The sequence below is a fragment of the Protopterus annectens genome, chromosome 9.part0 (genome assembly GCF_019279795.1).
Source record: "Protopterus annectens isolate FY-2018-M chromosome 9.part0, PAN1.0, whole genome shotgun sequence".
NCBI lineage: Eukaryota > Metazoa > Chordata > Ceratodontiformes > Protopteridae > Protopterus > Protopterus annectens.
In genome coordinates this window covers 127215805-127241260 of record NC_056743.1, presented here as the reverse complement: position 1 = coordinate 127241260, position 25456 = coordinate 127215805, and the positions used below count along the sequence as shown (strand labels likewise).

General features: G+C 40.2%; 1 protein-coding gene across 2 annotated transcripts in view; it reads right to left on the bottom strand.

The window, feature by feature from the left end:
* The window catches only part of PDHX (pyruvate dehydrogenase complex component X), a 1629376-nt gene that overhangs the window by 472476 nt on the left and 1131444 nt on the right, over positions 1-25456 (bottom strand). For both annotated transcript variants that reach the window (XM_044082641.1, XM_044082640.1), the window contains one exon: positions 10814-10961. In XM_044082641.1, the coding sequence (XP_043938576.1) occupies positions 10814-10961 (148 nt within the window). The remainder of the gene's footprint in view (positions 1-10813; positions 10962-25456) is intronic.

Here is a 25456-nt window from a genome sequence, read left to right as displayed (position 1 = left end):
CATGGGCTTCAGAATCAGCTATGCAAGTTTACTTCTTAATATTTTATGAGCTAGTGAGTCATTTAGGGTAAGCAGTCATTTTCTTCTATTACAGTGAAGACTGTCAAATATTCTTTTGTTTTATGGATGTTGTAACTGGGCAAAGTGGAGTGCATAGTCACAACTTACAAAAGTATACTAAGAAAAATTCATACGTTCATAGGTATGTATTAGACTAGGCGCCTCGTAGGCCATTTTAAGCATTGCCATTTTCCATTTTTGTGCTTGAAATAATCTATCCATTTGGTTATAGATTGGCCTTACCCATCTCATGGTCAAAATTTATATACTACCCCTAATGAGAATAATTGGAATCAGACCATGGATAATTTGAGGTGACCTATGCATGGGACAAATCATTCAGGAGCTGCCTCTATCCATTAGTAGTACAGGGAGAAGTCCTGTGGTAAAGTTTCTGTTCCCATCCATAGATCTAAGCTGCACTTGAAAATGGGCAAGAATGAATTCTGTTTTATGTGGACAGGGAGTCTGTTCTACAGCAGCAGTATCCTTGGCAAAATATACCTGTCCTACCAAACTGTTCTGCTGATGTTGCAAAAGAAGTTTAGATCTCTAGACCGAGTATTTCTGATGGCATTTGAGTTGCTGATGTGTAATAAATGCATCAGTAATGGGTCAGAGGATGCCTAGTATGACAAACACAAGTCACTTCTTAGCAGTCTGTAGGATACCAAGTATAGTGACAGGACTGAGTCTGTCCATGTAGAACATGTTGTTTAGGTATTGTATCCTTTTAGTATGGTATCTCTGTGGGTGTTCCAGTTGTTACATGTGTCTTGACAGATACATGCCAAAGGAGGCATTATATTCAATAACTGGCCTAATGAGGGCTGAGTAAAGGGAAAAAAGAAGTTATGTACTCACCATAACATTCCACCTGAGTAGTTCTACTTCATTTGTCTTCAACCTGTGGGATACCGGATCCATATCGGATCTGAGCTGGCAACTTTACTAGCATCTGCTCCGAGCTCCAAGCTCCTCCCCTTACCCATAATACACCTCCACTACCTTCCAACCACCAGATCAAGTTTGCTGAATCTTATACTGATAACCCGACTTGAAAAAATACTTGTGACCTAAAACTGCAGCCCGTAGGCTGTTCATACACCAAGGTCCGGGGGAAGATGGTTGAAGACAAATGAAGTAGAACTACTCAGATGGAATGTTATGGTGAGTACATAACTTCTTTATCTGAAGTAGTTTACTTCATTTGGTCTTCAACCTGTATGACAGAGTCCCCAGCTACTATACTCCTGGGAGGACCCTCATGGAAGGATATTCCGGAGCACTATGGAACCAAAGGATGCTCTCCTTCTGGAAGTCAAATTCAATTTGTAATGAGAAATAAAAGTATGAGATGAGGACCAAGTAGCTGCAGAACAAATATCATCCAAAGAAACTCTAGATCAAAAAGCCGCAGACGTAGCCATCGATGTAGTGGAATGCGCCCTCACCTGACCCGAAGGGGACATGGCTCTGTCCTTATAGACCTGAAGGATGCATGAAAAAATCCATCTAGCAATAGTGACCTTGGAAATAGGTTTCCCTAAAAAGGGTTTATAGAAGGATACAAACAATTGATCAGATTTACGGAAATTTTTTGTCCTGTGTAAATAGAATCATCACTGCCTATGAACATCCAGCAGGTGGAGTTTGTATTCCATCTTGTTAGTAAAATTAGGAAATAACACAGGCAAATTGATGGTCTGGTTGAGATTGACTGGTGATGCCACCTTAGGAAGAAAGGATGGATTGGTCCAAAGGGAAACCCTATCTTTGTGAAAAACCATATACGGAACTTTGATGGACAAGGCTTGCAGTTATGAAACCCTTTTGGCAGAGGTAATAGCCACCAGAAAAGCTGTTTACCAAGATAAATATTTGAGATCTACTGTTGCAGCGACCAAATCTTGAAGAACCATAGTAAGGTCCCATGGGGGAACAGGATCCTTGACCGGGGGCATAACAAAAAGGTGCCTTTAATAAAGGCTTTACACAGTCTGGAGGAAGAAAGAGAGGCAGAATTCTCGCCCACATGAAAATGAGAAATGTCAGCCAAATGAACCTTGACAGTAGAAGAACTAGCTCCGTGTTGAAAAATGTCGGATAGAAAATCAAGAATGGCAGAAATAGGAGCCTTGGAGGGGGTCTAAACTCCTTTGAGAGGCCCAAAAGGAAAAACATTTCCACTTGCTGCGATAAACCTTCCTGGTCGAAGACTTATGAGCAGCCACTAAAATAGACCTAACTGAGGAGGATAATCCAGGAGTCCTAGCAATCACGGGAACTGGAGTAGCCAAGCTGTGAGCTTCAAACTGTCCAGATTCAGATGAGGAACCCCCGAATGGTGTGAAATCAGATCCTGAATGGGATCCAAGATACAAGGCGGAGCCAGAAGGTGAGACCAAAGGGAGGGAAACCATACCTGGTGAGGCCAAAACGGGGCAAGCTTTCTGTAGGAACCTCAGAATGAGAGGTACTGGAGGATTAGCATATAGAGGACCGGGAGGCCAAGCATGTACTAGAGCATCTCTGGGGGACTCCGCTGGCAGGGGGTTCAGACCAAAAAACTTGCTGCACTTCGCATTGGAAGGAGATGCAAAGAGATTGCAGCAAGGCTGACCCCACATGCAGAAGATCTGTTCCACTACTAAAAGATTCAGAGACCACTCAGAAGGCATCAGAATAGTCCGACTTAGCCTGTCCGCTAGGATGTTGGACCGTCCCGCAATGTGCTTTGCGATGAGAAAGCAACCGGTGGAGATTGTCCATTCCCACACTCTCCTGGCCTTGCGACAAAGGGGCTAAGATCTGGTCCCTCCCTGTTTGTTGATATACCAGACTACTGACATGTTGTCTGACTGAACTGCAATCATTCCCAGAGGAAGAAAGGCATGAAGGACCTGCAACATTAGAAGGACCGCTCTCATCTCTAGAACATTTATGTGCAAGCTGGTCTCTACAGGGGACCACAGGCCTTGGACTGTCCTGCCCAAACAATGACCCCCCCACCCAAGTTGGGAAGCGTCCATGGTCACTGTGGCTTGGCCCGGGGCTGGAACAAAGGATCTTCTCTCCAAAATGTCCGGAGAACATATCCACTATATGAGGGGCAACCGACAGACTCGACTGGGTTGAATTGGATATGCCAACGGACGTTCCAACAGGGCCATTGAACAGCTAGAGTCCACTGTAGAATTCTCATGTGTAACCAGGCACACGGGAGAAGGGTTATGGATGCTGCCACTGAGCCTAAGGCCCTTAACACTGATTCCGCCGTTGGGAGATGAGAATGGTAGATCAGAGAGACATGCATCCTCAGGTATTGTATCCTCTCCGAGATCAGGAAGATTTTGCACTGTAAAGTATCTATCCTTGCGCCAATGTAGTCTATCACCTGTACAGGATCTAGGAGTGATTTGGATGCGTTGTTTGTGATCCCCAAAGGCAGGGCAAGGATCAAGAAATAATCCCTGGTCTGGGAGAGTAGACGCCTGATGGGAGCAGTGAGGAGCCAATCGTCCAGGTACGGATAGACCTGAATCCCCTGACGCCTCAGGTGAGCTACTACCACTGCCATCACTTTGGTGAACACCCTGGGGGCTGTGGTGAGACCAAAGGGTAGGGCTCAAAATTGGTAATGATTGACTCCTAGCCAGAAGCGGGGGAACCTCCTGAACCTTCTGTGCATTTTTATGTGATAGTAAGCATCCTGGAGGTCTAACAAGCATATCCAGTAGCTCTGTTGCAGGTACGGCATGATGGACTGTAGTGTGACCATCCAGAACTTCTCTTTGGCAACTGACAGGTTCAGGGTAGAAAGGTCCAGAATGGGCCTTAAGTCCCCTGTTTTCTTTGCACCAAAAAGAACCTGGAGTAGAAGCCCAATCTGGACTGATCTGGGGGGACGGTTTTGATGGCTCATTCTTCTAGCAGCTTGGAAATTTCCTGTGCTGCTGCCTCCCTTTGCATGAGTGGTATATCCAGGAGGTGTTTGTGAGATTTGGGGGGACCCACAAAGGGGGTAGAGTATCCTCTGGATATGATCTGAAGCACCCAGCGGTCTGATGTTATAGACTCCCATACCGCTAGGTGCAAGGACAATTGTCCCCCGACTGCCTCCAGAGTAGAGCAGTCAGGCCACCCCTCAGGGTTGCTGCCCAGGTCTGTCTGAATAAGGTTCTCGAGATTCAAAATTCCTTGGATCCCCTCTGCCTCTGTGCCGGCATCCATTCTGTCCCCCTCTGCCTCTGGGGGAAGAAGGGCCCTGAATGTCCCGTGAATACTGTGACTTCCGGAACCACATCTTCTTTTGCTCTCTCTGGTTCCGGAAAAAGGACCTTTGAGGGTTCGAGAAGTAGATCCCGATGGCAATGTCTACCCGTCCTTCTCACTCTGGACTAACATCTCTTAGATGGTCTTACCGAAAAAAGTAGAGCCGTCATAAGGGGCATTGGAAAACGAAGACTTGAAAGGTTCTGAAAATTGACATAATCTGAGCCAGGCGTTGCACCTCATGGACACGCCGGACCCAGCTGCCCTAGCTGCGCCTTCAGTAGCATGTGAAAGGAGTCACATGGACGTGTTGGAGACTTTCAAAGTGGTCATCCCTGCGGAGAACGAGACCCTGTCCTCCTGTGACATGGACTCAGAGGGAGACTCCTCCAGCTCCTTTACCAGGTCGTGTTGGTGTCTCGTAACATGGGCCAGGTAGTTCAGAGCCCTAATTGAAAAGGTAGCTGAAGCGTAAACCCACTTCTCTAGGCAGTCCATCAACCGCAACTCTTGGTCAGAAGGATGAACCGAGGAACTCTCCTGGGCTAGTTCCTTCTTCGTGGCTGCTGCTACCACCATAACGTCTATGGGGGAGCCCTTGTTCCATGCCTGTCTATCAGAAGGTGGACTGAGAATTCTGTCAGGTCTTTTGGGAATTGGTTCCACGGTGTCCGGCTCTTTCCATGCCCACGAGGTAATCAGGTCCACCAAAGGATCTGTGACAGGGGACACCCAGAAAGTAGATGGGCCTGTGTTGAAAGCCTCCACGAACACGGACTCATCAGAAGAAGGCTTGGGGGCAGACCAACCTCCCCATTGGCGAAGGATTTCCATGATGTCTCCAAAGGAGACATCCTCAAGAGGTGACCTGGGGGAACCTTCCCCATCATCCAAGTCCGTATCCTCTATGAGTGACTCAGGGGAGTCCAACTGCCTTCTCTTGCACATATGCTTGAGCGGTACCTCTCCGGTGGTCCTTTCCAGGGGGAACTCGCAAGCCACTTGTTCCTCAGGTGGAACCGTCTGGAGCTACTCAAGCACGGGCTGTCTCTCTGGTAAAATGATGGGAATCATAGAGTGAGCTGAGGGGGACAGGGCGGAGTCCGAGGGGGCAATCAGGGGTCTTGATCCAGAGGGGAGAACACTTTCTACCACACTGAACACTGAGGGAGAATGAACCACCTGTGAAACCAATAAGGAGGCACCTCTTTGGTGGTTCTTTCTAGGGGGAACTCGCAAGCCACTTGTTCCTCAGGGGGAACCGTCTGGGGCTACTCAAGTATGGGCTGTCCCTCTGGTAAAATGATGGGAATCGTAGAGTGAGCCGAGGGTTCAGGGTGGAGTCTGAGGGGGCAGTCAGGGGTCTCGATCCAGAGGGGAGAACTCTTTCTACCACATCGAACGACGAGGGAGAATGAACCACCTGTGAACCCAATAAGGAGGCCAGTCTCCCTGGATCCAATGAGAGAATTGGAGCTGGGCCCAATGTGGAAGGAGCTCTGAGAGAGGGAACTTGGCACGACAAAGGTGGTTGGGTCCCAGGCTGGGAAGGAGGAGAAGCCAAGGGAAGACAAGAAGAAGAGGTGGCCACAGTAGTCGCTGTGACCGAAGCCGAAGATGAGGCAACTGTCTCAGAAGGGGGAAGAAGGCCTTTCAGGGCCAACTTGACCTTTCTGTCTTTAAGGACGCATGGGTTAAACCCCGTGCATATAGTGCAGTCTGTGTTAAGATGGGCCACGCGCAAGCACATGACATAAAGAGTGTGGCCATCCCCAGGGGATAATTTATGGCCACACTCAGTGCATCTTTTAAATAGAGGCTTATCAGCCATAGTAACAGTGGAAAGAAAAAATATTATATCTTTCTCAATGAAAACACCCACTCACCACACTCACACACAGAACAGATAGGGGGAAGCAAAAAACACACACAACTACTCTAAACTAAGCTAACAACTCTAAAATTAGAAAACTTGACGCACCAAGTGAGGGGAGGAGAAAGGGGAACTTACACTATCACTACCTAAAGTTTAGAGAGAAAAAAAGATTTTCTAAAAGTTTTACACCCACTTACAACCTGGAGGTCTGGAGATCACGATGCTTCAGCTAGCCACTGCAAATGACATCTGGGGGTTGGAAGGTAGTGGAGGTGTATTATGGGTAAGGGGAAGAGTTTGGAGCTCAGAGCAGATGCTAGTAAAGTTGCCAGCTCGGATCCAATACGGATCCCGTATCCCACAGGTTGAAGACCAAATGAAATAAATTACTTCAGATCATTGACATTCTGAGATCTAGACACGATCCCTTTGTTTATAAACTGTGCAATATAGAAGGACTTTCCCACAACAATAGACACAGGTTGGTCAAATATTAGGTCACTGTACACATAAATTCACAAATGCAGAACAATAATTTCAACTCTTACGAACATACTGTCAATGTGGTAGTTCCCTGAGGTAGATGACTTCCCAAAGGATACAATAATTAAATTTTTTTGGCATTTATTTTCAGACCATGATTTTGACACAAGTCATTTATTTGAGACAAACCGTCTTACAGGATGGCTGAGCCTTTTTGGGATTCAAAGACTGTTCCTAGCTTGCAGTAATCTGCAGACTTAGTCAGCCAGAGCCTCCTGGTATTGGCATTTACATCAGAAAAGTAGATGCCAAACAGGAGAGGTTCCAGTATAGAACCCTGGGAGACTCCACTGGTGACTGGTCTCTTTGTGGAGGTAACATACCCTATTTTAATTATCTGAATCCTATCTGTGAATCAGTTGACAATCCAGTGTGTGATATAGGGGGTTATTCCCAGTTTATTTAACTTTTCTACTATGCCTGAGAGGGAAGCTTTTGCCAGGTTGAGGTACAGGGTGTGTGCTATTTTGCTTTTATCCATTTCTTTGGTGACCTTTTCAAACAAATCCACTAGGTTAAGCTAGGTTAGGTAAGCATGACCTGCCCTTGATGAATCCAAACTTGAGATGGGTCCAGTGTTTGGAGGTTCCATATGTCCTGATTGATTAATTTCATGATAAGTCTTTCAACGGCTTTGTATATGAGGCTGGTCAGACTTATGGGTCTGTGGAAGGTCCTCCCTTATGCAGGGGAATGACCATAACTATCCTCCATTCATTTGGTACAATAGCTGTGTGGAGACTATTTTAAGGGCCCATTTATGCAGTATTTTGAGCTTTTGATAGCATTTTTAGGGCTTGGCCTAGTGTGACAGCTGGAGGTGAGCCAGTTTCAGGTATATCTTGAGGGACAGACAGAGGAGAAAGAGGGGTAAAATTAGAGCTAAATTTATTGGCCAGTAGGCTAGTTATATCTTCAGCCTCAGTGTAGGTAACATCATTTACAATCAGCTCAGCACAATGCTGCATTGTGCTTTTCAGACTGCAAACATAATTTAAAAATGCCTTGTGATTATTTTTAGCTCGGGTAGCTATTTTAGCCCTAGACTTGGCTTTGGTGGATTTTATTAAGCTCCTGAGTTGTTTAATTCAGTGACAAGGACTCCATCAATCTGGAAATTACTCTACTTACTTTGGTCAAAATTATTCTCCTTTTATTATAAAGACTGTTGATACTGTGATTCCACCACGTGGGTTTGTTTTAAGGTTGCTACCTTTTCAGATGCCCAAAGTGGGACATTTTTGGTACAAATGTCAGATTTTGCAGGGCAAAACATACCCAGGGCCAGTACAAAGGACATAACTTCAGTTTTTTGCTAAATAAAAGCTTATTCGTGTAGCATTTTAGTTGCTTATTCTATTTCTTATAAGATTTAGGTGTTTCAGATACAGAATAACTGTTTTATGGAACTATTATATAAAATATAGAAAATAATTTTGTTCTAATATCTCAGGACATTTGCCATTTTTACAATTTTTTTGCAGGACACAACTGCCCAAAGAGGGAGTGTCCCTCGCAAAATGAGACAGGCAATAACGCCAGTTTGTTTATTGAGTTTGCCTTGCATTTGTTCCTGTGGGGTACAGCGGCATCTATGCTGTTTACATGCTGGTATAGTGTGGTGGTGTACATTTCTGTGTATTCAGTGGAGTTAACTGGCTGTTGTGGGGATTTGATGCTTTCCACTGTATCACCTATGAGTAGGTAGCTGGTCTTAAAGAAATTTCTAAAGGTACCTTGGGTAGAAGGGATCTCTGGCTTCAGTTTTATTTCGAAGGAGACTGCTTTATGGTCAGACCTCACAAGTGATGAAGATATGCAAGGGATGGTGCATTGAGATGCTTTCATTTCAGTATGGACAAAATCCAAGATGCTACTCCCTCTAGTGGATACTCTGACTAATTTTTCCAGGGTATTTGTATTGAAAAAGTCCAGAAATATTTGTGTTTGTGCACTAGTGGTGGTTTAGGTTTCCCAGTCTATAGCTGAATAGTTTACATCGCTTAGGAAAATGGTACTGGGCCTAAATTCATATTAATGTATCTTCTTTGAGGTACAAAACAGATCTCTTTCTCAGAAATACTACTATCTGTGGTAAAATCCAAGTTTTATTTTTTGGTCTAAGAAGATAATAAAGTCAAAGTAAACTTTATTGTCATTTAGAAATACACATGTGTAGCCTAAATGAAATTTCATGCATCAGCTCAATTCTTCAGATTACAAAGGAAAGTGAAACAACACATACAGGCAGATGAATAAACATAACTAAGAAATGCAGTACTACTCCCAATACATGAAAAAACAGCAGAGACATTTACCAACACTCATATACAAAACGAATACCCTCCCCTGAGTTAAAATAACTACCCTATTTAAAGTAACACAAAACACACTACAGACTGAAATGCCTACGTTATCTGTCTAATATTGCACTTGAGTGAGTTAAATAATACTGACTATGGATATAATAAATAAATATTGCACTTACTTGGAATATATGTGAGTATATATTGCACAAATAAATAAAAGCTGATTTATTATGTGTTCAGACCCCTGCAACTAGTGCCTGAGTTCAGAAGTCTAATCACTGTAGGGTAGAAACTGTTACTGAATCTAGTAGTCCTACAGAGGATGCTGAGACATCTCCTGCCCAATGCCAGAAGCTTAAACAGTCCATGCCTAGGATGCGTGTTCACCTATATTACTTTGCTGGCCTTTCAGATGCTTCTTGCAGAATAAAGATGCTGTATCAATGGAAGACTGGAACCTCACCACTCTTTGTAGCGCCTTCCTTTCTGTAACTGTGCAACTCCCTAACCACACTATATAGAAGGTGGAGAGAATATGAGGAGGAAGCTTAGCTTTTTTCAACCTTCTTAAAAAGTGTAGGCATTGGTGCACTTTCCCGATCAGTTGGCTGGTGCTTCCTGACCATGACAGATCCTTTGATGTGTGTACACCCAGGAGTTTCGTACTCTTAACCCTCTCCACACTCTCGCCATTGATCCTGAGTACTGGGTGGTTTGTTCTCCTTTTCCTGAAGTCGATGATAATCGTTTTGGTCTTGCTTATATTCAGGTTAAGGTTGTTCCCCTTACACTAACTCATCCTCCTTTGTGATGAGCCTCACGACTGTGGTGTCAACAGCAAACTTGATGATATGGTTGGACTTGTGCTTAGGATAGCAGTCATAGGTCAGAATGGTGAATAATAGTGGGCTGAGAACACATTTCTGTGAAACTCTGGTGTTGATCGTGGTTAAAGAAAGGAAAAGAGAACTGTTTCACAGCATATACACAAGATGAAGTTACAAAAGATCATCGCTGGCTGGACAGCTAGTGTAAGTAAGCAAAGAAATAGAGATACACATGGTCAAGAAATGTTTGGTGTTAACTGGCCAAGGGAAGGTATTTCTTTCAAGATCCTTCATAACAGCCAGTATATTATGAATATATGAGTTTATTTTCCTAACAAGTGCTTCTGACAGAATTAGTGTGCATAAGGTAACAATGGATGATTCTTAATGTGCTTTATAACAATGGACTTGTATTAGATACCTCCCCAAAACACAAAGCACAGTTAATGCAGTCCACAGACATTGTTTAGAATTACTGAAAATTAGCAAGCTATTTCATCAAAGAAAACATATATAACTTATGCATATAAATAGTCTTCTATTCAATGACCTGGTCTGGTATGGCAGTCAAATTATCGGAATTAAGGCTAATGGATTATTATGAGCTTCACTGAAAAGTCCTTGATCTAATTCTCTGCTTTCCACTTGAAAGCTATGTGACTCTGAGGCTGAGCAAGCCACTTAAGCAAGCACTACCTCCAGATCGCCTTTTGTGGGAAAAACAACACTTGTGCCACAGTAACAAAGAAACAGAACGTAAACAAGAAATCTCTACATTACATACATCTGTACATACATGTGGCTGTATAAAACATATCTCCTTGTGTGTTCTTCTCAGGTGTCATGCTGTTACTTATTTCAGTATGCTCATAAATACAGCACAAGTAGGAAATGCATGCAGTATTATTCAGTTCACCACTAACCTTTAGCCAGGTCCTTTCTCATCTGAAGAACCTTATCAATGTTACAGCTAATGGATGTGTATGAATGGGGTACCGTAGTTTTAGACTCTGTTAGTCTTGATGCAATTACTCTTCGAATGGTGCTAGCAGGTGTATCAGTGAATGTTCCCTTTACAAGAAAAAAAGGTTTCCTTAGTTAATAATAGTTGTAAAATTCAACTTTTACTTGAGACCCCTTTTTAATAAAGAATGCATTTAAGAACACATGAACAATATTTGGAAGGCAGCTTGCACAAAAAAAAAAAATTCTATATAGCATTTAACAAATAAACAAAAAATGCAATTGATCTCACTATAAATAATACATAAAAATAGAGTGAAGGTTGATGCTGACATTTACTTATGAACACAGGTGCCCAAAACATGTGCTTACATCATGATATCGGACAGCATCAGTACACTTCTTCTGATTTTAGAGCTATAGCTTGAGGGTAACTGTATAAAAGAAAAAATAATTCACATCTAGTTTAGTCAAAAAGTGCACAAATGTACTGTTGTACATAAATGAATATTTGGATGCTGTAATACATTCTGAATATTACATTAGTACTATAAGTATCGCTTATACTTTTCTAGATCATTATTTACCAACAGAGTAACAACTCTCAGTAATGTAGGGATACTTGATTTCAGATCTCAAATTTCAAATGTTTTCAGCTTATACTATATTCCCCCTTTCCTCTAAAGCACTACTGTGGTTGGTGGAATGGTTTGGGTAGGTTCGTTAGGTGACTTTACATAACAAGCTCAGAGTTCTGTACTTGAGGTTCTGCTGCTTTAACACCAGGTTCTGTTGCAGGAGTGGCAAGCCCAGACATGTCTTACTTTATTATTCTTACTGTGAGGCTGCTGCATCTTCACAGAAAGAGAAATCAGTGACAGGTAATGATACGCTTGTCTCCAGGAGGAAGTGAAGGAAAGCTTAGCAGCTTACTAGCACCACAGGCTCACTTACCTGCAAAGATAGCAACAGGACGTGAGCAAATGTCACCTCAAACAACTATGCTCAACCATTTTAATCTGAGCACTCATGATTTGAGAAGGGCCTCTAAACCAACCTCAACTATTATGCATATTACAGGTTCTCTCCTCAAAACAATTTTTCCTGGCTGACATAAGCCTATATTATAGCAACCTGCTTACATGTACCTGCAAGTACTAAAACTCATGCTAGTCCACTGATTTCATTATTTTGTTTAAAATGCTTGCACTGTTGCATCTCTTTGAACAAAATTCTCATGTAAGTCCAGAAACACCTTCATTTTCCAGTTAAGGAACAACAAACATCACTGGTGCTGAATTAGTGATTCTATCAATTGCGATTTGATCTGCAAAAATAAAGGTATCTAGCTGAACTTTTCGAACAGCAAAGTGCAGATCTTCATTATGACCAAAACTTATTATCCAGAGTATAGTAAGATCTTGAAAAAGACTGTCACTACAGGCCAGGCAGAGTAATTCCTTGGAACTATCTAAGAATTCCTTACATATTTGGTCTGGTCCGAACATTTACTAATTGATTAAGAAGCCTGCGTTTTGATGGCCTTTCTCCTTCATGCAGTTCTCAGAAATTAAGAAACTGTAATATTGCATTGGTTTATTCTCTTGGTTGAAGGCTATAATAGTGTCCATGAATATTCAAACACATCATTCTGTAAACCAGTGTGTGCATGTTGGATATGGAGGGGATGTGAACATTTTGATGTCATTTTGTTCTGTTTTGCTTTGTTTTGTGACACTTCTGAATTCTTAAACAAAAAAAAAAAACTGTCCCAAAGTAAACTTAAACAAGTCATGATGGGAATGGCAAACACATGGGAAACAAAATCTTTAAGCGCTTCCATTCTTCTTTAATGATAAACAGAACTTCATTAGAAAATAGAAAGTTAGACACTAAAACCATTTCATAAACCATTTCTGGGGACCATTCCTTACAAATATAGTTCATAACACTAAATATTTTGTTAAGAGTGGCACAGTCCACGTGGATGAACTTTGTGCACTTAAAGTGTACTTGCACAGCAATTAGTAAAAGTCCAAGAAAAGTCTGGAAAATCAGTAAGGACATCCCGCCACAATGGTGATATTCATGTCCATGGCTGATTAAAACATTTTTACTATGTCTTAAGTCAGTCTGTCATGGCCTCAATAAGAAACAATCTGCAAGGGACCTGTTTTCCACATCTTCTAAGTGCTCTTCATTTACAGTGTTCCGCATCCTGGCATATAACTCTATGCTTCTCTTACAAGACTTTACTAGAAAGGCTCACCCAGACTCTGCTACACTTTGCTGTGAGGGAAAGGTTAGTTTGCTTTTTATTTGTTGTATTTTGTATTACTTTATTGCCTTTTTCTATTTTGAATACTGTGGTTTGTTTTCTTTACCTTGTGTTTTACTTGTATTCTGCTTTTAACTGCATATTAAAACTTGAAACAACACCACAGCTCTGTCTCTTGTGAGTCAGGCAGAAATCAGAACAGATCAATTAAGGACTCACACGTAAAATAGAACAGGTCAGTTAAGGTTAATCATCTATGAACTGAGAAGGTGGAGCTAGGAACTAAACCTTCTATTTAAGGGGTAAAATAAAACATTTCAGAGCTTTACTAGAAAGGCTCACCCAGACTCTGCTACACTTTGCTGTGAGGGAAAGGTTAGTTTGCTTTTTATTTGTTGTATTTTGTATTACTTTATTGCCTTTTTCTATTTTGAATACTGTGATTTGTTTTCTTTACCGTGTGCTTTACTTGTCTTCTGCTTTTAACTGCATATTAAAACTTAAAAAGAGACCACAGCTCTGTCTCTTGTGAGTCATGCAGAAATGCTTTCCCCACCCTCCCTTCCGGTTACTATTGTGTTCTTAAACACCACTGTCCTTCTAACACCACAACCAAACCTACTCTTCTGCTCCAAAATGGCAAAATGACTGAGATCCAAATGGATATAGCACTATTATTTCAGTAACAAGAAATAAACATGTAATAAAACAAGTTTTCTTTATTCTAGCGCCTCGGTGATACCACCTTCAAGGAATAAAACAGTCACAAAAAACATACCTTATATACCAAATTTTAAATTACATTCAATTTATCAATTAAATTGAACAATCAATTAAAACAATATCCAATTTAAAGCAAACATTTCCAATTTAGCTCATTATTCAAGCCTGTAGGAACTAAAGTTTTATATTTTAAAATATATATACTTTCTTTATATAATCATTTTTGTTTTAATATATCTTCATTACCTTCTATACATGTAATTTGTTCCAAAACAGTACCATGCAACAAATTAACATCACTGTTGTGTTGAGTTTTAAAATGAAGGGATATTATTTTATCTTCACTTAGATTTTTTTATATCTCTCAAATGCTCCATGAATCTAACACAAAACTTTATCTTGGTCTCCCCTATATAATACAAATGGCATGGACAATTTAAAGCATATATCACTCCTTTGCTTTCACAAGACTATATTCCCCCAGATGAAAATTTCACATTATTAATAATGTGGACTGTGTTAACTATATGTGCACATATACTGCATTTGCCACATATGAATGTTTCCTTAACTGACAAGGGTCTTCCAATCTCCATTGTTGGTATACTAAAGGTGCCACGGCCCACCATATCTTTTATATTTTTTCCTCTAGTGTATGAAAAAAATGGTTGTTTCGGTAAAATTGTAGCCAAAAATTTGTCTTGTACTAAATACGTCCAGTAATGTCTAATCAAATCTACAATTGCTTTACTACTAACATTGCAGACTGACACATGATATACTGGGTGAATCGTACACCGATCATTCTTATTATTATTCTCATATCTACGATGTCCCATGTTTTTTTTTTCCCTTCCCTTATCTGCCCTCATCCCATTTACTATCTTATCTTGGGCTTCCTGTATGGAACTTAAATCATGCCCTCAACTCAGAAACATTTTTATTGTTTGTTTCATTTCCTGTGACACTAGATCTTTGGCACTACACAACTTGGTTATCCTTAGCAACTCCCCATATCCTAAGGCCTTCAAAACATGGGGGGGGGATGACATCTGGTGGCATGAAGGTATTGACTACCATCTTCAAATGTTCTGTGTATACATGATGCTTCCATTCTCTTTCCCTTCTAAAACTAAATCCAAATAAATAACCTTTGTACTTTTTGTAGGGCGTCAAAAGACAGGCCAAATGGATTTTTATGCAAATCAGATATACAATTCTCCACTTCTGTCCAACCACCTTCACACACAAAAATCAAATCATCTATATATTGAAAATAAAAATCAACATTCTTTTTCATAAAACTCAACTTACATAAAAAAGTAATTTCAAAAAAAGACATAAACAGGTTAGCATACATGGGGGAAAAAGCTGCCCCCATGGCCGTGCCCTGTCTCTGTCTATACATTTGGTTGTCAAAATAAAAATAATTATTTTTCTAACAAAAATCTACCATTTCAATTATAAAATTGAAAAAAGGAGTACCACCCAAAAAATATCTGATGGCTTCTAACCCATCCTTATGTTTAATCGATGCATATAAACTTTTCACATAGAGAACTAACCAATATTTGTTTCCATTCCATACAAGTGAAGAAACTTTTTTTTTCAAAAAATCAAAACTGTCTTGTACCTACACAGGTGACTTTTGCACATATGGTAATAACACTTTATGCAACACCAAACCAATGTTGTGTAGAAAATACTTACAGGCCGATATTATAGGCCTGCCTGGAGGGTTCTCCAAATGTTTATGTATTTTTGGCAGAGAGAAAAAAAATTGCCTTTTCACTGTTTTTATCAAGCAGTCTGTCTCTTACATCCTTTTCAGTAAAATACCCTAACCTCACATTTTTATCCAACATTACTTCATAATTTATTAAAGCTTGTTCATAAATTTTTATACCACATTTTTCATATACATCCTCATTTTCTAAAAGGTCCATGCACATTGTATAATATTGAATTACATTCATAACTACTATCTTATTACCTTTATCGGCTAACTTTATTATTAAGTCTTTCCGACTTTGTAATTCTTTTAAAGCCTGCCATTCTCTAAATGTTAAATTATAACTTACATCTCTTTTATTTTTTAAGATATTTAATTTATTTATTTTATTTTTTTTTTTATTATTTTACATTTGTTGACCGGGCTAGTCTAACTGGATATATGTCCATTTTCAGTAGAGGCTCCACATAAAAAAAAAAAAAAACAAAAACAGATAGTTGCAACTACACACACACAGTTCACTTATCAGACAATACAGCTGTTTACATAGTAACAAAGTAATCATGAGAGATAACAAAACATTTTTTTTAAGACCAAACAATAAAGAAGAAAAAAAATTATTTAGAAGAGTGTGAGGCATTTCTAAAGTCCAAGTTGGATATACATCACAGAAGAAAAAAAATTATTTACAAGGCAGGGACGCATTATTTAAAAGACAGTGACACATTCATAAAGTCCTAGCTGGGTACGATCATCCTATCCTATAATAACTTCTAAGAAGAATGGACTTTATACAGTCTCAAGTTTAGCTAACTGATCAGTTTAACAGAGGTGTAGGAAGGTGATGGACTTAAATGTAGCAATGAAGTAAGCAGTATTTAGTGAAAGAACCTAGGACAACAGGAAGAGGATTCTTAGTCTGTGTTGGTACATGGGCATAGCCAGTGGGTTGTAAGGTATATTTTGAGTTTTTTGTTTTTTTTTTAATAGTGGAGTTGAAGACAGAGATGTGAGTTCACCAGGAAGTAGATTTCAGATTTTCCCACAGTGTTAGAGAAAAGTGAATCCTCTGCTTTATTGTTGGGTTTTTGTCTAGATACCAGTAGTTTATTTGCTGAGCATAGGTTTGTAATATTTTTATATGGGGTGATTAGACTCATGAGTATTGGTGTATTGCTTGGATGATAAAGGGTCTTATGGACAACAATAAGTTGGTAGAATTTAATTTGATTATGCAGCTCCAGCCAACCTAGTTGTTTTAGATTTTGGCAGTGGTGGGTTCTAAAAGGGGAGCCAGTTGCAAATCTGGCAATGTTACTGTAGGAGGTTGCCAGTTTGTTGAGGTTGCTTTTAGTTCGATTAGTGTATATAAGAGAGGCATAGAGGAGAGTTGAGATACAGTGGGTGTGAGCAACAGTAGTTCTAGCTATGGGAGTAAGGAAGGGTTTAATCTTATAGAGGGAGCCTAGTTTTCTGTTAACTGATTTTATTGTGGTGTTGATATGAGTATCATAGTTAAGGTTGTGATCTATTGGTGGTAGTGTCAGTAGATATGACAGTGCCGTTATTACATTTGATAATGAAGTCAATTGGGGTGGACTTTTGTGTGGGTGTAAAGAGCAATAATTTTGTCTTTTTGGGGTTAAGGAGGAAACAGCGCTGTAAGAACCATTTTTCTACTAATTCAAAGACATTTTGGGTGAGGGACTGCAGTTCAGATGGACTAGTAGCGGAGCATATTAATGTGGAGTTGTCTGCATATTGTATGCAAGTAGCTTGAGGGATGTTTACATTTAGATCACTGATAAAAATTGAGAATAGAAGAGGGCCCAATATTGAACCTTGGGGTACAGCAAGGGTGTCAGGAAGGTGGTTAGATAGATTATTATCCCAAAGCACTGCCTGTTGCCTGTTATCTAAGTAGGGCTTGAACCACATAGTGCCTGTGTATCAAGTGAGAGGGACTTAAGTATATTCAACAGTAGCTGATGGCTGACCATGTCAAATGCTTTTGAGAGATCAATAAAGATTGTGGAGGAAAGAGTGTTACTGTTACGTTTTTTGTTAATTTGGTCAGAAAAGGATAGGAGGGCCGTGGTAGTGCTATGGGAAGGCCTAAAGCTATGCTGAGAGTTAGCTAATAGGCTATTCTGGAGAAGGTGTCTAACAGTTGACGGTGGATGCATACTTCCATAATTTTAGCTAACGTAGAGAGTAAGACAATTGGACAAAAGTTAGAGAGTTCTATTGAATTACCGCCTTTGTGTAGGGGGATTATATGGGAGATTTTCCAAATGGATGGGATGGTGACTTCTGTTATGGTTCTATTTATTAGGATATAAATAGGGTATGCTATAACTTTAGCTGCAATTTGCAGATATTTGGCAGGTAGTAGGTCAGCAGAGGGGGTAGATGGTTTGAGTTTTTGAAGAAGGGTACAGATGAGGGGTGTAGGAACAAGTTATAGTTGAAATGAAGGCAGTAAGTTAATTGAGGAGGAGGGCAGATTAGAGGATACAGGAGGTAGAGAGTTAGCAAGTGATTGGATGGCTTCAGTAAAGAAGGTATTAAAGGCATCAGCAATTTGTTTGGGATTCTCATGGGCTATTCCTGATGGGGTTGGTGTCATGGAGTGACCTGGATGTAGGAGTCTATTGATACCTGTCCAGAATTTTTGTGGTTTATGTTGGTTAGTTTGCTGAAGTTGAAAGTAGAAGTTTTTTTTATCTAATAATATTGATGCTTTAGTAGTATTTCTAAGCTGCTTAAATTTTAAATGATCAGCTGGGTCTTTAGTAGTGCGCCATTTGGCCCAAAATTTGTTTATAAGCGGAATCTTTTGCTTAGTTTCTTTTGTTAGCCATGGAGCAGTTTTTGTCCTGTTCCTAAGAGTACAAGTAGGGGCATGGTAGTTCAAGATTTCTAAGAATTTGGTGCTGAAGTATGTCACTGCATCCTCTAGCTGGAGTTGTTTTAGGGGTGACCAATCATATGCACTAAGTTCATTTTGGAAGCTTTCAGGGTTAAAATGCTTATTGGAACGAGTGGTTCTATAAGCGGTTGGGTAGAGAATATTAGTCTTTTGTCTAATTATATATGTTACTGAGTGATCACTAATGTCATCTGGTAGGGTTCCTGCTTTATATGTTAGGGACTGAGTATTTGTTAGAATCCAATCTATGATGCCTTCTTTATTGGTGGGTTTGTTGATTCTGGTAGGAGAGGTGATAGTTTGGGAAAAGCCATGTAGGTCTATGTGGTTAGTAGGATTAACAGTAGTACAGCTATTCCAGTCTATATTAAGGTCACCTAGCACTATGGTTTCTTGTGGGTAGTTTGTGGAAAGCCAGCTAAGGATATTTTCAAGGGTGGTGATGTTATTACCAGGAGGAAGACAGAAGCATATAATGTAGATGGACTTGCAAGTGTTAATTTGAAGCTTACTGATAAGGATTTCAGTATCGGTATCTGAAGGTGGGTGGATATCTAGGGAAGTAACTTGGAGCCCTGCTTTATATATTATGGCTACTCCCCCACCCTTTCTGTTCAGGCGATCTAATCTCAAAATATTGTATCCTGGAGGGGTGATTTCATAGTCTCAGGTAGCTGTTTTTAACCATGTTTCAGTTAGACATAAGATGTCAAATGCATGTACTTCTAGGAGAGCATGAAGGTGAGTCACTTTATTGTTTATATTCGTATATTTAGGTGAGCTATGAAGAGGGAGTTAGGAGGCCTTGTAGGGGTGTGAAAGGTAGAGGGAGTGGGTCTAAGTGGGTTAGTGGGGCAGTTATTAGTGGGGCCAGGTTGGGATGAATGTCACCATTCAATAGGAGGTGTTGGTGTAGTCTGTGTGTTTTGAGTTTTCTATCATGGAACTAAATGTGCTATTCGTGCATTGTCAAATGAGGGGATACATTTATTTAATACAGGAATAGCAGATACAGTGATCTTAAAATATGCATTTAAATTAGTACTTTCATTTTCATCTTCATTAATAAACATTTCTTCCACCTCCTCACAACATGAATAAAAACTATCCTCAGACTCACTCATTACTTGAACTATGCCATCAGTTACCACTTGTTTTATTACATGTTTATTTCTTGGTACTGAAGTAATAGTACTACATCCATTTGGATCTCAGTCATTGTACGACTGTCTTTCTAGTTGCCTGCCCCTTATGGTAATTTGACCATATATCTCATTTCCTCTCTGCTTTTACTGGCTTGTGTGAGTAAGCGCAAAATTATCATTTTGTGAAATCACTCCCCTTCAACTATTTAAATTTATTGGCCATCCTACTGTATTCCATAGTACCAAAATACAAAAGTGAACACCCCCTTTCAGTCTATCTTGCTGTTTTAAAAATAGTGACTCTCCACTAAAGCTTAACTTTTTAGACAGGTAAAACTTAAGTTACCTACTTTCACATCTAACTCCTCTAGTGCACACTGTAGTGTTCAGGATAAACCATTTTTTTCATTTTACCTTTAAGCATCCCTGTGACTAGCACTTGCTCTAAAACCTGCTGGAAAGCACTAGGAAGCCTTAAACTGATACAAGCACTCAACTCTCCTTGTTAATAAGGAGAAATTAATCGTAGGCACTAAACAGCCTATAATTGCAAAGTACCTTGCTAAGGTAAGGGAAAACAGCTCTTGTACTTTACAAAAAAAGCACCAAACCAGGCATGTCCAATGGTCAGCTTCTGGTGATTTCTCCTGTCCACCTGGTGAATCTGGGCATACTGGGGCAATGCAGCAATTGCTTCATGTACACAGACAACCCTCTCCTCCTACCACCTAACACTACAACCTGCGAGAGATGCACTTACATAGCCAAACTGGAAGCAAAGCTCTCTCCACCCAAGATTGTGCTAGACAGTCAAGAGGAGAAGGTTAACACCTGCACTACACCTCACATAGCCCTTCTAAAGCCACACCACCAACACCCTAACATAAACAAAGCTATTGGAAGCAAGACGCTCTCCACAAGATTGCTGAGATTAGCTTTCGTTTATTAACTAATAAACTTGAAGTGCGTTCAGTATCATACACTTTTCCCCAAGCAAATACTCTACTTCTTCAGAAGCCAAAACAGTGGAACCCTCAAATGGGCTTGCCTTTATACATCCATCAATTAGAACTAATTAAGACATTTAATGAACCTGTTAATCTCATTGTAAATAAACATTTTATGCTACAGTCCATTAAAAACAAATGTCTAATGCAGCCTTTAAAAAAAACAGACCCTGCAAAACATTTGCATAATTGGTACTATACATTTAAACCCCAAAAATAAAATACTTTAAAAACAAATACATCAAAATGTATGTTACACTAAGTTTGTGTGTATATAGAGTGTAAAAAATGTCAAAATAAAAGAATGTAGAATGTGTACTTATTCAATGTATAATATATTTTTATTATTTATTTTACATTTGTTGACCGGGCTAGTCCAACTGGACACAATATCCGTTTTCAGTAGAGGCCCGGGGAGAAAAGCTCCATTACAGGTAAATACACAACAATTTATCACGTTAGGCATAATATTAGTCAAAATATAAGGTAGAAAAAAGAAAAAAATTTTTCAAATACAAAACAGATACTCATAATAGGAAATAAACTTATACTATATACAACTATATTAGACTATATAAAAGACGTAACAGTAACACAGGATACAGACAGAACAAACTTAACTGGTAAAAGCCCAATTCTTAGATAATAACTCTCAAAACTCCTGAAAGTTTATAGAGGAGTTAAGTCAGAGGGGTAGGGTGGAAGAGCTGGGAGAGTGTGGACATTATTTTAGTCAGGATTAGCACATGGACATATCCATTTTGTTTTGAGATGTTCTTTAATGTTTTTTGAAAAGAGAGGTAGAGGTTAGATTAGTTATTCCTTGAGGAAGTTGATTCCAGATTTTCCCTATTGAGTTTGCAAGTAATGAATCACCAGCTTTATTATTTGATTTAGGTAGTGATACTAGTAGTCGATTTGCAGAACGGTGTGGCTAGGTTTCTATATGGTATAATCATTTTTGAAAGGCTGGGGTAACCTCAGGGTAGTGAAGGGTCTTATGAATGATAAGTAGTTGTTGATAGAATAACTGGTTATTTAGCTCTAACCAATCTAGTTGTTTGAGATTAAGACAATGATGAGTTCTTAGGGGAGTAGCAGTAATGAATCTGGCTATACTATTGTAGCAGATGGAGAGTTTGGTAGTGTTACTTTTGGATAAGTTGGTATAGATGGGTGAGGCATAAAAGAGGGCGGAGATCAGGTGTGTCTGTGCAATGGTCTTTCTTGTTTTAGGGTAAGAAAAGGTTTAATTCTGTAGAGTGTCCCAATTTTTGTTGACATTTTTAACAGTGGTGTTAATGTGTTCATCATAATTGAGATGGTTATCAATAGTTACACCTAGCAGTCAGTGGTCTTGACAGGGTTAATACAGGTTGCATTATTTGTAGAGATAGTGAAGAGAGGAGTGGGAGATTTTTGGGTAGGAGTAAAGAGGAGAAGTTTAGTTTTTTGGGTTAAGTAGGAGGCAGTGTTGCAAAAACCAATTTTCCACATTTTGGAAGACTGTTTGGGTCAGGGACTGGAGGGAGGAAATATTTTTTGCAGTGCAGATTAGCGTTGAGTCATCAGCATATTGAATGCAGGTGGCTTGTGGTATATTCAGATATAGGTCGTTGATAAATAAGGAAAAAAGAAGGGGACCTAGGATAGATCCTTGTGGAACACCAATATTTACTGAGAGTAGGGAAGATAGGTTGTTCTCCCAAAGGACTGCTTGTTGCCTGTTGTGGAGATAGCTCTTAAACCACTGTAAAGAGTGTGGGCTGAGAGAAAAAAGGTTTAGTTTGTCCAAAAGTATATTGTAAAATGTAAATGTAGTAAATGTAAAATAAAAATAAATAAATACGATATATAATATGTCGTCACCTATGTGTGAGAACATCCCACATTCTACAAGTTACTATTATTTAAAAGTTTTAACCAATTTAAACAATTTAAGACAATTTTATAAAAAACAGTGTTTAAGGGTGCCATACAACTAAAAATAGACAAACCCTAGTGTGAGCCAGGCCACATTCCTGCTTCCTTTACACTTTATTGTACATACAGTACTAACTGTACGTAGTGTGAATGTTGGTGTTGTGTGGTAGTTTTTAGTCTTATATATGTGTGAGTGTATGTGGAAAAGTCCACCTGTTGTACCTTTTGTATATCATCTTTTGTTTAATTGGGAGTTTGTTTCTCAGCTCATCATCGTTGGACAAAAAGTCCCAATTTTTTAAGGTGATGTTAAAAATTGCATTGGAATCTAAATTGAAGGTACAGCAGAAGCTAGCCATATAGCTCACCTCGTTCAATTCGCTGCCTTCGTGAACTACTGTCACACACTGGTTCAAACCACTGTCATTTAACAATGGTACATATACCTTCGTAGTTCTTTTAATTTGGACTTCTTCCGTGATCTCAAGGAGGAAGTCATGAGGGTAACCCCTCCTCAAAAAGAACTGGAATAAAGTTTCACATTCTGTAGAAAATTCCTCATCATACGTTGTCATTCTAGCCGCCCTTACTAACTGGCCCTTTACCACTGATTTCTACTATACTGATGTATAGTACCAATTATGCAAATGTTTTGCAGGGTCTGTTTTTTTTAAAGGCTGCATTAGACATTTGTTTTTAATGGACTGTAGCATAAAATGTTTATTTAAAATGAGATTAACAGGTTCATTAAATGTCTTAATTAGTTCTAATTGATTGATGTATAAAGGCAAGCCCATCTGAGGGTTTCACTGTTTTGGCTTCTGAAGAAGTAGAGTATTTGCTTGTCGAAAAGTGTATGATACTGAACGCACTTCAAGTTTATTAGTTAATAAACGAAAGCTAATCTCAGCAATCTTGTGGAGAGCGTCTTGCTTCCAACACCCTAACATAGCAATACTAAACCCTCATATGCAGAGGCCCTTAACAGTAACCTGCCCAAGCAACAAGGACCTCCGAGGCTGAAACGCAAACAAACACCAATCACAACCGTATCACATAGCTCACAACACCAGTATGCCACCCAACAACAGCTCCTAAGGCAAGACAACATACCCAACACTTTAGTCATAGGTGACTCTATAGTCAGGCATACTGATGTCCCACTCACCAGGCTGAACAAGGAGAAAATTACAGTCAGCTGCCTGTTGAGTGCCAGGATCCGTCACATAATGCATGAATTCAAGTCACTCCACAACAAGTACAAATATGACTCTGTCATTGTCCATGTTGGAGTGAATGAGTTATAGGTTCATAGGCAGGTACTAGACTATCTGCCCAAAGGCATTTATAAGCCTAGCCAGAATGTGTTGGCTTTCACAGCCCTCTTAGATTAGCTCCTTGTGCCTCTGTCCAGCACAGCCACTGAAGTGATCCCCGGGGTAAACTTTCTGTTTCCCATCCACTCGTCAAGGTTTCTCTTGAAGAGTGTTATCAAGGAGCTCTGCCTAATGTATATTGGAATCTTGTTCCAAAGCATGGGAAGTCTCTGTGACAGGAATCTATCCCTCCAGCACATTCTATTTATTGTTGTGGTGAGGTTTAGATCCCTACAGCGTGTGGCTCGAGGGGATAAGCTTTTCTTTAGGTGGACCATTACGATCAGTTCTGGGTTGGACATGGCCTTGTATGTCAGGCAGAGATCACCTCTGAGCAGGCGGTATGCAACCGAGTACAGCTGGAGTTTCTTCAGTCGAGCTGCATAGGGCATCTGTTTGAGGCCAGTGATCCTCTTGATGAGGTACTTCTATGGTCTTTCCAGCTGTTGCAGGTGTCTTGTAAGATACATCCCAAATGGGGCATTGTACTCTATGATGGGTCTGATGAGCGATGAGAAGAGGGTCACAATGACCTCTTTTGATCTGGATGCGAACATTTTTATGATAAGGTGTGCCACGTAGAAGGATTTTCTAACCACTTTGGCAATGTGATTATCAAAGGAGAGTTTACTATCTACTTGGGTCCCCAGATCCCTTATTACGTCTTCCATATTTAGGGACTACCACCTATGTGGTAGTTTGTGGGTACTTTGTTTTTTACAAAGGGGATGACTATGCACTTCTTGGCATTTATCTTGAGGCCATGATTTTGACACCAGGTGACTGTCTCAGTGAGACCCTTTTGGAGGATGTCTGTGTCAGCCAGAGAGTCAATTATAGCCCCTAGTTTGCAGTCGTCTGCGAACTTGGTCAGCCATAGTTCTCCTGTGCTTGCCTGTACCTCTGAGAAGTATATGCCGAACAGGAGGGGTCCTAGGACTGAGCCCTGGGGAACGCCACTTGTAACCGGTTAAGAGTCAGATCTAGCTCCCGCAACTCTTACCATGTGGGTTCTTTCTGTGAGCCAGTTGGCAACCCATCTTGTGACGTAGGGGTTTATGTTCAGGCTGGTGAGCTTGTCTATAATACCAGAATGGGGAATGGTGTCAAAGGCCTTTGCGAGGTCTAGGTAGGCTGTGTGTACCGCCTTTCCCTCATCTATAGCCTTGGTAACTGTCTCAAAGAAGTCCACCAGGTCTAGGAGGCATGATCTGCCCTTAACAAAGCCGAACTGGGTAGGGTCCAGTGTTTGAAGGTTCCCAATGTCTCTGTTAATGTGTTCCATGATGATGCGCTTCATAGCCTTGCAGACCAAGCTAGTCAGGCTTATAGGGCGATAGTTCCCGGGGTCTGTTGTGGCTCCACCTTTGCAGAGTGGAATAACCGTTGCTGTGCGCCACTCTATGGGTATGTAGCCTGTGGAGAGGCTGAGTTTGAACAGTGTGTTTAGTTTTGGGATTAGTTCGTCTTTGAGCTCTTGTAGGATG